Source organism: Capricornis sumatraensis, chromosome 6, assembly GCF_032405125.1.
Source record: "Capricornis sumatraensis isolate serow.1 chromosome 6, serow.2, whole genome shotgun sequence".
In the NCBI taxonomy this organism is placed as follows: Eukaryota; Metazoa; Chordata; class Mammalia; order Artiodactyla; family Bovidae; genus Capricornis; species Capricornis sumatraensis.
The window spans coordinates 120795039-120810063 of record NC_091074.1 but is presented as its reverse complement, the minus strand read 5'-3'; the positions used below and the strand labels follow the sequence as shown (position 1 = coordinate 120810063).

Sequence of the window (15025 nt, the reverse complement as noted above, 5' to 3'; positions counted from 1 at the left end):
GAAGTACACAGCGGCCAGACACCCATTAAATGCAGGAGTGCGGTGAGTTGGCGCCAATGACACACCACCCAGCGCCTGCTGCGGTTGCCCTGTGCCGCGGCAAGCCCGGGGAGAGCTGGCAGAGACACCGTGCCCGTGCACCGTGTGGGCTGGCGCATAGAACGTGCGGGTGAATGTCATGTCCACACTCAAAAGAATTCGGGAATACTCATTTTAAAAGGACCATGTTAAAAATTACACTCACCCCTGTATTCGATGGCATCACCACTCGATGGACCTGAGTGTGAGCAAGCTCTGGGAGTTGGTGATGGACAGGGAAGCCTGGTGTGCTGCAGTCCATGGGGTCGCAAAGGGTTGGACACGACTGAGTGACTGAACTGAATTGTTCTGAAACATATGCTAACTCTAAAGGGATATTTAGAGAGGATGCATCGTTTCCCCTCATGCTATGCGATCACTACCACACATATTGCAAATTACAGATAATACTAAATGGATTTGCAAATGGATTCCCCCGCCCATTTTAGGTTGGATTTGGTTAACTGCCTGCCACTTTCAAATATACTCCTTGTATCTATGATTAAACAAACCAGAGTAAGAAGAATGTTACAAGTGCATTAGTGAGGAAATGAGGCGTATTGATTCGTAGAATATACTGGGTGATTCAGAGCTGAGTCAGGGGGCCCAAGTGTTTTCTTTATGGACTCTGTGCTGTCTCCTTAGAAAAGGTGTTTGTTGGTGAACGGGGTCGGACATCAACACATTAGTAACAGAAAACAACATCCTTGCTGGCCCACACGTGGAACCAACACATTTTTGAAATTTAACATCTCTCTAAACATCAGCAAATCAAATTTCTCATGTATTAGTCAGAGAGTATCATTAATTGCATGAAATAAACGTTGTCACTGCTTTGGATACTTTCTGGGAGTCGATAGCCTGAGAAGGAGCATACATGCTTTCCCAAAGAGCAGCAAAAGGAAAACAAAACCAGTGAACACATCAGAAATACCGAGGAAGCGTTCACCTAAGAGTACATCACTCACAGCCAGCGGGAGGCTCTCAAAACCACAAGGCCACCCTCTGTGTCCTCGAGGCTGCTGGGCCCCAGCCGTGAGCAAGGGGATGGCAGGAGAGACGGCTCCAGCCACGGAAGATCCTCGTGGGTAACAGACTTTCTCAAGTTATCAGTATTTAACTCTTTAAAAACGCATGTGAGACAAAGTCAAGCCCTAATGATGTGGATGGATGGAGGGGGTCCATCAGGAACCTGCCATCAAGCAGGTTTGAAGCTTCAGTCTCCGGAATTCAAAATCATTCACAGTGAGCTTTTGGACTTCCATCTCTGACTTTGTGCTTTCGGGCAGTTTACCCTTCTAGTTGTGTTTTTGCTGAGGCTCATGATAAAAAGGACCCCACGTGGAAGTGGGCAGTGGGAAATGGTCCAGAAGTCTCTGGGCCAGCTAGGCCTTACCAGCGTGGTCCTGATAGTCCACAAACTGAATTTCCAATCCAGAGAGATTCAGGAGTCAGTGGGGGCAGTTCTTCATGTGATGAATGCTCCAGGAAACAGGGAGAGTGTGTTTGCGATGAGAAAAGATGCTTTACCAGAAAAGTATTTTAAAGTTCAGGTCCACATTCTAAACAAAAGAGCGCGGCCACTCATAGGTTTAAGGAGAAGGCCCCGCATCTCTGTGGCCTTTCTACCCGGCTGGAGTCTCTCCTCTAGCAGAGCTGCTGCGGTAACTCACGGGGAGGACACGTGCAGGGGGCAGCCTTGGACTCGCCTTTGGGAGGGGTTCCCAGCGTGTCCACGCCTCTGGAGACTGGAGGAGGGTGGACCCAGCCACTCCCGGGGAGGGCCCTGCGCCCAGGAAGCGCAGGTGGCTCGGGAGCTCAGCCCATGGGGTCTCCACAGCGTTTGCTCGCCGAGTGCGCCGGGATTTTTGTTGGGATTCTATGCATCTTTTGGATCCCAGTGTGAGCTTTGTGAAATGTTGTAGGTCTGAACTTTATCTTTTGAGTCAGATTGTTATAAGCAATTTATGCTCAAAGCTACAACTAGAAAACAGCAACAAAAAATTCTCTAAAAACTGGAGCCATGTAGGAAAATTTTTCTTCTCCATCCTCATAACCAGAATTTGATGTGGTTAGAACTCTGTGCAGACTTCAGCGAGCATTTTGTCTCCAAAGGTTAGTCTGAGACCCACCCTTCAATTCTTTCAGTGTCTAGAATCAAAAGGTAGGTTGCCGTTGTTCTTTCCAGACGTTAAAATCTCTCAAGTAGACAACAGATTAAAACAACAACGGAGAAGAACAGGAAGAAGAGACCCTTCTTCACAGCAGAAATTCTCTAGTCCGCCAGGTCACAGAAGATGTGGTCTAAGAGTCCACCCTCCATGGGTTGCAAATCACAAAAGCCCACAGTTTCCTCCGGCCCTTCATGCGGGAAAGGTCACTCCTGGGTGTTACCCTTCCTCTGCTGGTGAGAAGGGTGGAGGCTGGGAAGAGCGGGCCACGTGGACCAGAGGCCCACTGACCTCACTGAGGCACCCCCCCCCCCAGCTTCCCTACTGTACTGAGCACCAAGGGGGAGCCCAGGACTTCATGGGGCAGGGTGGACACTGAGGTCTCCTTTGCAGAGTGGAAGGGCCCTCTCCTGGGTGTCCTGGGTTCCTTAGCTCAAATTCTGAGAGCTCGGGGTGGGTTCTCGAAGGGCAGAGCCATGAATCGGCCTCTGAGAGCTGGCCCAGGGCCCCCTCGGCCTCTCCCCCAGAATCCACTGCCGCTTATTTTCTTCTTAGATGCAGACATGCAATTCCTTTCTTCTTCTTCCTCCAAACAACAGGCATTTCTGCACCATCACCAGCCCTGTGCAATCCCAGAGCGTCCAGCGCTGGCTAAACATTTACGAGCACAGGTCAGACCTGCCCCAGGGCGCCAGGCACAGCGCTGCACCTACAGACTGCAGCGACCCCAAGCGTGGACCTGGAGAGTTGCCTTTTTTTAAAAAAAAGACATTATTATTATTATTGATGTAAAAACTATTTCAAAAGTCTTTATTGACTGCATTATCGTATTGTTTTATGTTTGGGGTTTTTGGCCATGAGGCATGTGGGTGGGATTTTAGCTCCCCGACCAGAGATGGAGCCCACACCGCCTGCACTGGACCTGGAAGTCTTAACCAGCGACCGCCAGGGAAGGCTGATGCCTGGGTTACGGTAATGAAATACTCGGCATCTCTTAACCAGTGGACCGCCAGGGAAGGCTGATGCCCGGGTTACTCAGCATCTCTCTTAAAAGCTGTTTAAGATGGATGGTTGCTATCTGGCACAAGACTCCCCTGCTGGTTGTGAGAAGCCTTTAGGGCTCCCCGGGCCGGTCTTCTGGTTGAGGCTGCACGCCAACCGGTCAGTCTCCCTCACTCTGTGCACCCGAGGCTCCCTGACGCCCAGAGACCAGTTCACAGGCTCCTCAGGGGCACAGTGGTCCCCGCCGAGGCCTGGACAGGTGAGTCCTCCTTCTGCAGGTGCTCTACTGGGGGGCAGCCCCCCACACCTGGGGCCTTGCTCTCACGGGGCATCATCCCCTCGTCTCCTGCCCACCGCAGTGAAGTTGCCGGAATGCAGGCAAAGCTCAGAGGTAGGAGAGCCAGACGGGCCCCCCCGCCGGCACGACGCCCTGCAGGTTGGGAAGGACAGACAGTTCCCCTAAGGAGCGTCCTTCGCCATCAGCACTGCCCCTGGTCCTGGGCCGTCTGTCCCTGCTCTCACGTCGGACAGCAGTTTCTCTGTCCTCACCGGAGCTCATCACGGCGGAGATGATCTGGGTGAATTATGCGCAATCACCCGAAATACACTTGCAGCCCTCCCTTCGGAGCTCTGCGTTGCCGCTCCCACTGCCGTTTCCGCTGCGGTCTCCTCTCTGCCCCTGTCTGCTCGCCAGAGGCTCCACTTGCTTCTCCCAGAAGGAGCGGTTCGCGGGACCAGACTCGCTCCTGCTGTGTGTCTGCTGCGGAGGCTCCGTCCCTGCAGTGGACACACGCTTCTCCACGTCCCGCTGTCCCGGGCTCGGCAGGGCGCACCCCGGGCACTGGGTCCCTGGTGAACACGCCGGGCTCCCCTCGAGCCCTGGGCTTCTGCACGTTCACCATGTCGGCTCCTGACCTTGCCGGAAGCCTTCCTTGGCGGGAGATGAACCCCACGAGACAGACTCGCATGGCCTGTCCCCATCGTCCCCGTCGTGGGGGGCCAGAGTGACCTCAGGGCGCAGACGGGGGTGGAAAGGGGTGGCACTGGATGGGGGCTGGGGTGCAGGTGTGGGGGCGCCTCCGTCTGTTGGTTCCTCGGGTCAAGTATTGCTTTTCCAGATGGCTTCCTCCAGCTTCAAAAAGGTCAGAGAGGATACTGCAGGGCACGTCTGTGCCCCGTCCCCAGCCGAGGTCCCAAGTGTCCCAGATCTGATGGGCCTGGTTGACCCAGACAGAGCACGGCCGTGTCTTCCCTCCACTGCTGCTTACTGAGCCGCGTTTGGGGCAGATGGGTGACCCCGGGAGAGGGATGGGCAACAGGGATATCGTGGCGTCGGCGCCGGAAGAGAAGCAAACGAAGTCGACATAAAGTCTGCGGTTCGGTGGTGACCCTGAGGGACAGGAGACCCGGGCGGAGGTCACGTCAGGCGGAGTCGGCCCGGCAGGCCTCAGGGCAGGGACTGGAGAATGAGGGGCGTGCACCCCAGGAGCAGGCGGCAGCGGTGGGGAGCCGGTGGTACAGAGCATGCTGCAAGCTTCCTTAAGTTAAATTCAAATTCCGGGTGTTTATATGTAAATAAGCACATGTGGCCAGGGGCTGCCAGGTGGCTAGTGCAGCGCCAGCGCACGGAAGCGCAGCGGGAGCTGAGCACTGCTTCCGGCTTTGATAGCCTATGTGTGCATTTAACTTACACTTGCATTTAAGTGACGTGGACTGACAGGGACCGCCCGCCACCAGATCCTTGCATGGTCTGGAAACAGCTCTGGGAGGTCTGGGGTCCGGCGGCAGGCACTGGCTAGCCGGCCTGGTTTGGAGGTGATGCTCTGGTCCTGACTGCCGTGTGGCCTCGACTCCCTGGGGCAGACGGAAGGGTGCCCCGAGGGCAGAAGTCCTGTCTCCAGGGGCAGCCCGCTGCCCGGGGCTGCAGCGGGGGAGGGGAGGTCGCGCCGTGTCTGCAGCTGATCCTCCCCACATCTGCAGCGTGGTCCTCCCTGCGTCTGCAGCGTGGTCCTCCCTGTGTCTGCAGCGTGATCCTCCCCGCATCTGCAGTGTGGTCCTTCTCGTCACCTGCCCACGGCCACGCATCATCTCTTTCCACCCCAGTCAGACCTCATGCGTGGACAGCTGACCGATGGCATCCAAAGAGCAGGCTAATGTTTCGTCTCTACAGCCGCTCAGAAGAGCTCCATTGTCTTATTGATTCTACATTTTGTCCATTGCCTAAGCTGGAGCATGATTTTAAAATGCCTTTCAAGCTAAATGAGATAAACTGAAGCAAAAAATAATGGTTTTCACAAGGGATCCAAGTTGCATACTGCTTTTCAGTGTAGTTTGTGCACACTATGCTTCTTAAAGTTTTTATTCATTAGGGATCTTAATTAGAAATGTGGGTGAATAAAGTTTCACTTATTTGCTGCTTTGAGAACGTTCCTACTTGATGACATTTTAGGTTTGTGGTTCATCTATGTTTGAGGACTGCAGAATAGAATAGTCACAACCCACCCAGACCAGAGCTGCTTTGAAATCAGTAGTTTTCAGACTGAGACAGACGAGAGTACACTACCAACTGCCTCTCTCGCTCTGTGTGTCTGTGTGTCTGTCACACACGCGTATGCACACACACAGCTTGGAGACTTTCCGAATTAGCTGGTCGACCTTGAACACCCTGACCCAGTAGAACAAGACTGCTGCTGACACTGTGAACCACGGAGTGCAGAGAGGTCTGGAAGTTTTGGTCCTTCTGTTTTACAGACAGGTTGGATGTGGCTGTTCCTATGAGTATGATTGGGAGGAACTTGGGGGTGCAGGGACCCCCTTCTCCTCTTCAAGCATATTCCATCTGTATCAGACAGAAAAGACCTTTCAGAAACATTACCACCTTCTTTGGAACTCTAATATGAAACTCACCAGTCTTCATCATCTGGAAGCTTCAGTTCTTGCGTTCAACTCCAATCTCTCAGTCCTCCTTCTTGGCTCATGGCTTCAAATTCTGCCCTTTGTGAAGAACTATTATGCATGGGTTTTCAAGTACACACTCCTCTTCCACACTCTACTATGTTTTGGGGGCAAAGAATGGTGCCTGTTTAGGTTTTGGTTCCCACGGAGCCCTGTGCGCTTCTGTGTGCACAGAAAACTCACCCCACGTTTTGACCTGAGCTGTCACCAAGCTCTGAGTCTTTAAGGTGACTCAGCCTTGATGGACACGGCATGTTTGCTCGGCGTCACCGCGGGCCTTGGCCTCAGGATCATAGAGGGGCTCGAGTTTGTGCCTGGGAGCCCAGTTTCTTGCAAAAACTACCTGAATCAGTTGCTACACAGCCACTCTGGACTGCTCACCTCTCTTCAGCTTCGATCTGTATGGCACCTGCATTAGGCTTCGCAAGCAGGCAGCAAGGTGAGCAAAGGGCTGGTATTATCATCCTGACCTCTGGACGCCAGACTGAACTCCAGCGAGAGAGATGTGTGTCCAGGGTGTCAGGACGTGCCTTCACACCTTGCTCCATACCCCACCAGGCTAGCAGGTGGAATAAAAATTAAATTAGGACAAAGAGGGCAGGAGGAGGAGGGGACGACAGTGAATGAGACGGTTGGATGGCATCACCGACTCAATGGACATGAGTTTGGGTAAACTCCAGGAGTTGGTGATGGACAGGGAGGCCTGGCGTGCTGTGGTTCATGGGGTCGCAAAGAGTTGGACACGACTGAGTGACTGAACTGAACTGAAGACAAAGACAGAAGCTGGTCATCCCTCCAAGCAGACTTTAAAAACAGATTGAGTAAAGACGTGTTAGACCTGTTCTCTTATGTTGACCATTTCTCACTATTATGTGAAAAGATTTTCCCCATACGTTACGCATGTTGCTGGCAACTCAAACGTACATGACTTCACTTTGTTAGCAAATTTTCTGGTTTGTATTCAAGCATCTGAAAATTCATGAAATATAAGATATAATTATATGTTCTAATTCTGTAAAATTAGCTTGAAAGGAGAAAGTTAGCTTTTATCACAGACAGATATCTAGAAATGTCTAATTCTGCCCTCACTCATTTCTAAGTGGTAGAGCCATACGCTTCGCTGTATTTGAATACTAAGCTTCCTAAAATAACATGTTCATGGATGAAGGGAGAGATTAATTTTTAAGATAGAAAGTTATCATATTCTTTCTCCCAACTGTGAACAGTTGAGACCTTGCCTTCTAAACACATCTTGGTTTTCATGCTGATCTCAGAACGCAATGCTTTTTTCTGCTGACTGCGGGAGAAAGCTGGTGGGCTAATTCTGATGTTCACAGTCTGTCTGCATTCCAACTCACTTCGCTCATCAGGGCTGTTTCCTGGGAAGGATGCGAGAGGGTACTTGGCTAATCAGCGCGAACTCCACGTCAAGAGGGAGGTTCAGGGGCCTCAGCGGGAGACCCTCGCCTCCTCATCTGGCCTCGTCTTCGGGAAGCTCGGGCCTGTGTGTGTGTGTGTGCCCAGTTGCTGAGTCGGGTCTGATTCTCTGACCCCGTGGACCGTGGCTCGCCAGGCTCCTCTGTCCATGGGATGCGCCAGGCAAGGATACTGGAGTGGGCTGCCATTTCCTCCTCCAGGGGCCCTTCTTGACCAGGGGTTGAGCCCAAGACTCATGCATGTCCCGCATTGCAGGCGGATTCTTTATCATCACCACCTGGGAAGCCCCACGCTCAGACCCACTGACTGCAAGCTGTCACAATGTTTTAATTATGTGACACCCAGTACATTACCCTGCGTGAACGGAAAAAAAAAAAAAACCCTGGAAACCGGGCAATTTTAAAAAGTTGTTTCTGTGAGGGTGGGCTTTGTCTTGAGTTCCCTTCAAAGACGGATGAGTGTCTGCCGAGCAGCTGGAGGATGCTGGGGGCCGCTTGTGGGGGCGGGCAGTGCACACAGAGCCCAGAGTCAGAACGGGACGGGCGCTGACCGCCCCCCGTGAAGGGGTCCTTGGCGGGAGCAGCAGGCTCTGCTCCGCATGGACCGCCACCCCGGCACCCAGCTCCTTCCCCTGCTCAGAGCAGCCCGCATGCAGACGCCCTCAGCGTGGTGACCCACACTCCCTTCCAACCACTCAGTTCCTCTCAGACGTGAACTTCCAGGCATGCATACACATCTCTGGCTGATTCATACACAGAACATGAAGCGAGGAAATCTCTAGAGAAGGAAGGTGTTTCCAATTTCACTTCATTTGACCCAATTGGGCAAATCGACTGTTCTCAAAGTTGAATTGTCAAGACAGCCCCAAGATTCAAGTAAAGGGTAAGCAAAGAAAGGACTTTGCATATTTATAAATGTGTTTTAGAAACAAAATATATTAAGAAATTACGGGTTGAATATGGCAGTGGACGTGAGGGTCTGCTCTAGTTGGGACAGCACACTCCTATATTCTTCCTCAGGGAATTTCCTCTCCTGTCAGCAGGCAGATGCAATGTGTGCTCCAGAGGAGACAGAGGTGCAAACACTTATTTTATACACACATCTATGTGTGTATCTATTATTTAAAGATGTGTTCTTTTTAGTGGGCTATACTATGAAAATAGACCATGACTTACCCGGCATTAAATAACCATTGAATCTGTATGTCTCAAATCACGAGACTCTGAAAAGGTACTAACCACACCATGCACAAAATCCGCTCTCATAATCTACAACCCCTGTATAATCATTTTCTTAACTTTAGGATAACAAGGGAGCTTTAATCTGATAATTACAGACTTAAGCCACCATATGCATTTTGAAAATAAAATTCTTCATGCAAAAGTCCAGCCTATGATAGGTCGACTGGACAAAATATAATTTTGGTTAATTAGTTTTGAATCTAATGTAATCCAAAATGAATTACTCAAGATATCCTTTCCTGTTGTTGAAACAGGCAAAAAGCGATATAAAGAACATGAGTTCTGGAGAAAGAGGAACAACCAAGAGTCTAAGCACACACCTGTCTCTTACCGAAAACAATCCGGTCTTTCTGAGCCTCGGTGTCTATCTCATTAGCACCCTGACAGGGAAGCAGTGTCTACCCAGCCTGTCCTTCTTGCACAATCCCCATGAAGCTGAAGGACTGCACTCACACCACTATGCTGACTGGAAGCGCACATTATTAGTAATATTTTGATTCCTGTGTGACTACACTGCCAGAGGAGTCTCAGGATTAAAACAAACACCTCATTTGCAAGTTACAATGGTTCTTCTGTGATCAGTGGGTGCCTATGTAAAAATTTGGTGGTTTGTATACATTTGTTTTCTCTATAACAAAACCTCTCAGTAAACTCCACATTCAATTGATAATAGAGGTGGGGAAAGAAAACAGCATCCTTTTGGTAGAAATAACCTGAGGTTTTATATCCCCTGGTGAGGCTGAGGGCAGCTCAGCTTCATCCCTGCAGCTCCCGAGCAGCCCGGGTCCCCTCTGGCGGGGACGCTCGGCGTGCGGATGGGCGTCCTGAGCAGCCCCACAGCGCCCCCCAGGCCTCCCGGCCCTGCACGCTGCCTGCCTTGCCTCCTCCTCCGTTAGCCACTGGTCACTGTCTGCGCTGTTGGCTCAGAAAGAGGCTCAGGCCCCCCTTGGAGAATGACGGTCACCAAGAGTGCCCACCAGGACAGGCAATAGCACCTTCAAGACGCTGACCCAGCGCTCCGGTCACCAGACACAGAGGCGCTTTCCCCAGGTTTTCAGAAATGCCCAGTTTCTGCCAATACATGGAGGGGAGGAAGGCGCGCTCCATGGGGGTGTCCTGCAGTCACTCTGAGCTTCCCACGTTACAGACGTGGCCGTGGGGGGCAGAACTCACACTGGCTAGTGGTGATCCTGGCAGCAAACTGAGCTATCAGGTAAAGCACAGCGCACGTGGGGAGGACGGAAAAACAGGAGCAGGCGGGCACACGCCTTTGGAAGCCTGCCTGTCCTAAGCGGCCCCAGCTAGGAGCCTGACCATGTGGAAGACACGGTTCATCAGCCCAGCTATGTCTCCTGGGGTCTAACCTTCCTGGAAATGCCTGGCCCTGGGGTTAGGGAACTCCTGCTCCTCAGCCTACTTGGCAGGTGTTCACGGGGGTGGCCGGGGTCTTGGAACGCCTGTTCACAGGCTCCTGCAGTGGACACTTCTCTCCAGAACAGAGAAGCTCTGTGGAACATTCTCCAGGAACCAGGCCTCGGAAGTGGGCTCTTCTTAGGACGGATGCGTTTGTCTGACTTAGAAATCAGGCGAGCTTGTGATGCCCCCAGCCCAGAGCTTAGTGTAAATCAGAACCTCGGTGCCAGGTCCGTCACACGGGCCATCTTTGAGCTAACGGCTCTTTGGGATGTAGGATTTGATGAGAGCCTATCCAAGAGGGAGTAACTGACTACACTTTACTGTCAAACTATTTGGTCAAACTGACATACTCGTCCTATAACAGAAGAGGCAGCCCAGTATGGGCTGAGTGATCCACAGTATGGGCAGCCTGGCTGAACCTCTCATTAGTAGCGCTAGTTGATTCCTTTCAAGTTCACGTAATCAATGATTCTAATTGGGGCTCAGCTGGGGAATCCAGAGCTGAGCGTGAATTCTGACACCAGGAGCCGGCAGGCAATCATTTATCCTTCTGCTCGGCCTTTTCTTTCTGGAACCAACTTCCTTACATGCCTCTGACATGGACTCGATGTTTGCAGACCACTGACTGGGTGCTGGGTGCCAGGTGATGGCACGTGGTCAGATGTTATAATCATGCAACTGTTTCATGAACCCTTTTCTACGCCCACTTACTTGACTTTTCCTAGAAAACTCTAGCTTTGCTTTCTCACTTTTTAAAGCAATTCTAAGCGTTCAAGTCCGAGCAAACAAACCCAATACAGTCACAAGCTGAAGCCTATTGTTTCAATAAGGCTCTGTTCACTTCTGCGAAATATGTTACTTTGCGTTTTTAAAAGTAGCTTATTTAAACCGTAGCCCTAAGTAAGCTAGAACTGCCAGTCTCGTTCTAGCAGACAGAGGGCGGAATCTGCACTCTGATTAAGACGCCTGGATAAATGAGGCTCCCGTGCGTGCACATCTCTCCCCCCCTCACCCATCCGGCACCCGAAGTTCCACCGCTTCAGATGGCCACGGCTGCTGCTTCTGAGACACCGAGAGACGGTAGGGAAGAGCAGTATTTCACACCATCTTCATGCGAAGCTGTAGTTAAGCTGCAAGTCACGAAGCAGCCTCAACAATGGACGGTTTCACCCAGAATGATACCCATTGGAGACGGCGTCCAGAAATGACTTTCCAAATTGGTCAGACCTCCAGCTTTCCCATTCCACAACCTTCTTGCCCAGAGCTGCTGTTTTTAATTCTCAGCATGGAAGTCCCAGCTTCTCACTAATGACAGCACAGTCTGCTCAGCAGAGTGTGCGGTGTCCGCATGCAGGGGTGCCCTCATGCTGATGCCCAGGCGGCCTCTGCACCACGAGACAAGGAGAATAAGCTGGGGAGACCCTGTTTCAATCCATGAGGAGTGTGTGTGTGTGTGTGTGTGTACAGGTACCTCTAGGTACGCTCGGATTATCCATGTAAATGCGTCTAATGGTTTTCATAAGGTCCTTTCATAAGGACCCAACTCACGAGAGCAATCGAGGATCATGTCACAAAAATTCAGTTTCCTGGAACTGACCCGTATGGCCTCGGAAGGAGGGATGTTGGTTTGTGTCCACCCCGCGGGTTAGCAATAACCTGCTCACATCTACAGGACCTGAAAACTCTCTCCACTAATGGAAACTGCTGTCCTTTGTGCTGGAAAATTAGCGCTTCTCCAAATTCAGATTCTCGAAGAGAACTGAGCCCAAAGAAGAAGCATAAGGGGGAAAAAAGATTCCTTTCGCTTTTTAAAGTGGTTTGCCATTTCTCTGAGGCAAACTCCAAGGCAGTAAAGACTAGAACTAGGCTCTTCACAAACCTCCCACTTCTCTCTAGAAAAGAGACAACTTCTGAGAAAGAACTGGCATTTGAACTCTGATCTTTCTGAGTCTGACCCTAATAGAAAGCTGGATGTAAAAGCAAAGCCATCTGAAATTTATTGCTCCAAAGATGCCACCACCCAGCACAGAGGGCTTCTGACCTGTCTGTCTCATCAGATTAGAAGCATGGTTCTCCCACACGGAAGCGGACGACGGGTTAATCCAGCACTTCACAGAGCCGCGTTCCTCCCTGAGCCCTGCCCGATGGTCACTGACACTAAGCCTCGGCAGCTACAGGACAAAGCCTACTTCACCAGCTTGTGCGCAGGGGTCACACCAAGCTTCCAGGTCCCATGGAGGCCCGCGGGCTGGGCCACGTCCACCCCACCACCCCCGGAGTGGCTCAGCACGGGACCTCTCGGGGGGAGCACCTGGGGAAACGCAGACTGAACTTTCTGGATGAAAGCGGCCAAGCTAAACAAGCGAGCACACCGCAGATGTTTCAGCAAGTTCGGGGATGACCGCTCTGACCTAAGGTCTAAGGGGTGCTCAACAGACTTCGCTACAGACAGTGAGAGCCAGGAGGCCCGCTGTGCCCGTGGCGCTGCCCGGCCGCCTGAGCCCGGGGCCCGCGGAGGGTTACCGTTGTCCTCCTCGTCGTCCTCGTCCTCGTCCTCGTCGTCCTCGTCCTCGTCCTCCTCCTCGTGGTCCTCCTCGTCCTCGTCCTCCTCGTCCATCTCCTCCTCGTCCTCGCGGTCCCCGTCCTCCTCCTCCTCCTCCTCCCTCTGCTCCTCGTCCTCGTCCGACTCGTCCTCCTCATCCTCGTCCTCCTCCTTCTCGTCTGCATCCTCTGAGCCGTCGCTGTCGTAACACTCGTCCACTGACGAGCTGTCCGCCTTCACTGTGAACGGTTTCCGCTTGGGAGCAGGCTCTTGGGGCTGTTTGTCTTGCGTTTTTCTTTTTTTAGCCAAGGGACAACCATACACGCTGTTAAAAAGAGAGAGAGAGAAGACCTGAGTTACTGCCGCTGAGCGCCGGGGCTTCAGGAGTCGTGGTTGGAGAGGCTGAGGTTCAGCACAAGTGCAGAGAGGGTGTGTGCACACGGGCTGTGACGCGTGTGCAACAGCTGTGCACGGAGCAGCAACACACAGAAACCCAGCGGGCCAGGGCCTCCTCTCTCGGTCCCGTCAGCACCGCCCCCGCGATCGCCCGGCGACCCTCGCAGCATCCCCAAGGACATTACGAAGCACGCGCGCAGCACCCCGTAACTGACAACACGAGTCTACTAACCGTCTCTCCAAACACACCCGCGTGCACCCGAGTGTAACACGTGTTCAGAAAGTGAAAGCTGCTCAGGTGTGTCCGACTCTCTTTAACCCCGTGGACTGTAGCCCATGGTATTCTCCAGGCCAAGATACTGGAGTGGGTAGCCTATCCCTTCTCCAGAGGATCTTCCCAACCAAGGGATCAAACCCAGGTCTCCCGCATTGCAGGCGGATTCTTTACCAGCTGAGCCACAACGGAAGCCCTTGCATTTAGAAATGACAATGAGTCCTGCACGTTGCATTCACACATAGACATTACTGTGTAATGTGAAAATATGTAGGTTGTGGAAGAGCTCTGGATATATCTGGATCTGAATATTCTCAAGATAACACTGTTTGTATAGACAGGATGACACTCTGAGAAGACAGACCGCAACATTTACCGATGAGAACAAGCTTCAAGTCTACAGAGGCCGTCGGCCCCGCCCCGGCACTGCAGACAGCACTCAGCTGACCTAGCATCCAGTACTGATCATGCTGAAACTGATCAAACTTGGGCGAGACCCTCAGGGTAGGCACGCATGACATTTCCTTGAAAAAGAACAATTCTCCAAAGTGCTGAATATAGTCCTTTTGTTCCTGATTATTCCATGAGTCTTAAATGAGGTGTGTGACCCCCACTAATAGCTGAACACGGTGGCAGGGGATTCCCACAGACCAGGATCAGCTTACTTTTGGACCCAGGAATTCACTCAGTCAAAACCCACCCAGTGCGTCATCATCTCGGCAGCCCCCTCCGTGCTGGCCTGTGCTGGGCAGCAGACTCAGAGGTCAAGGACGAAGATCCACCTTTCAGGTCACTTTTGGTCCCACAGGACTCAGCCCTGGCCGTGATTCTGCTTTAGAAGCTCTGCTCAGTGTTTACCATGGTGCGCCCAGCACCCAGGGGGTCAGGGGCACCAAGAGGCTGTTGAGCGACTGGACACAGAGTGGCAGACGTGGGATTGAAACATCGAGGGGCCACGTCATAAGGAGAGGGGCGACAAGTCAAGGGGGCTGGGGCATCCCCGGGAAGAGGCCCTGGAGATGGGCCTGGAGGGCCATACACAGATGCCCGGGGGTGAGCACGCGGATCTGAGAGCCGAGTGGGGTTGGAGCAGCCTGCAGGCTGCTCAGGGACTCGGGGTTGGGTGCAGCAAACAGGAGCTACTGAGTTCTCTCATGCAATCAGTGCCGCGATCACAGCTGCACGTGGGAAGGTGCCGCAGGCTCGGCAGGGAGGACACGGCGGGTGGGAGGGAGGCGCTGGGGGTGGAGGAGGCACAGAGCCTCCCCGTGAGCCCAGCGTGATGGGCCTTCTGCCTGTTGACTGTTCAAACACAACAGTCAACCCCAGGATAATATTTATTGGAATCAGAGAAGCTGAAGGAAACACATACTGGTCTAGAGAGCGTTTCTAATAGGAAATAAACAGCTATCTGAGATTTCTCTTATGGGAATATTTACATGGATTTGGGGAGAAGCTGTGTCGATAATCGGGGACAAACATTCCATTGCATGAATGGCCACAGCCTCTTGGC

At 52.3% G+C, this 15025-nt stretch overlaps 1 protein-coding gene across 4 annotated transcripts in view; it reads right to left on the bottom strand.

Moving 5' to 3' along the window:
• MYT1L (myelin transcription factor 1 like) overlaps positions 1 to 15025 on the bottom strand; it is a 133782-nt gene that overhangs the window by 97702 nt on the left and 21055 nt on the right. For all 4 annotated transcript variants that reach the window (XM_068974014.1, XM_068974015.1, XM_068974012.1 and 1 more), the window contains exon 4: positions 12824 to 13167. In XM_068974014.1, coding sequence (XP_068830115.1) covers positions 12824 to 13167 — 344 coding nt within the window. The remainder of the gene's footprint in view (positions 1 to 12823; positions 13168 to 15025) is intronic.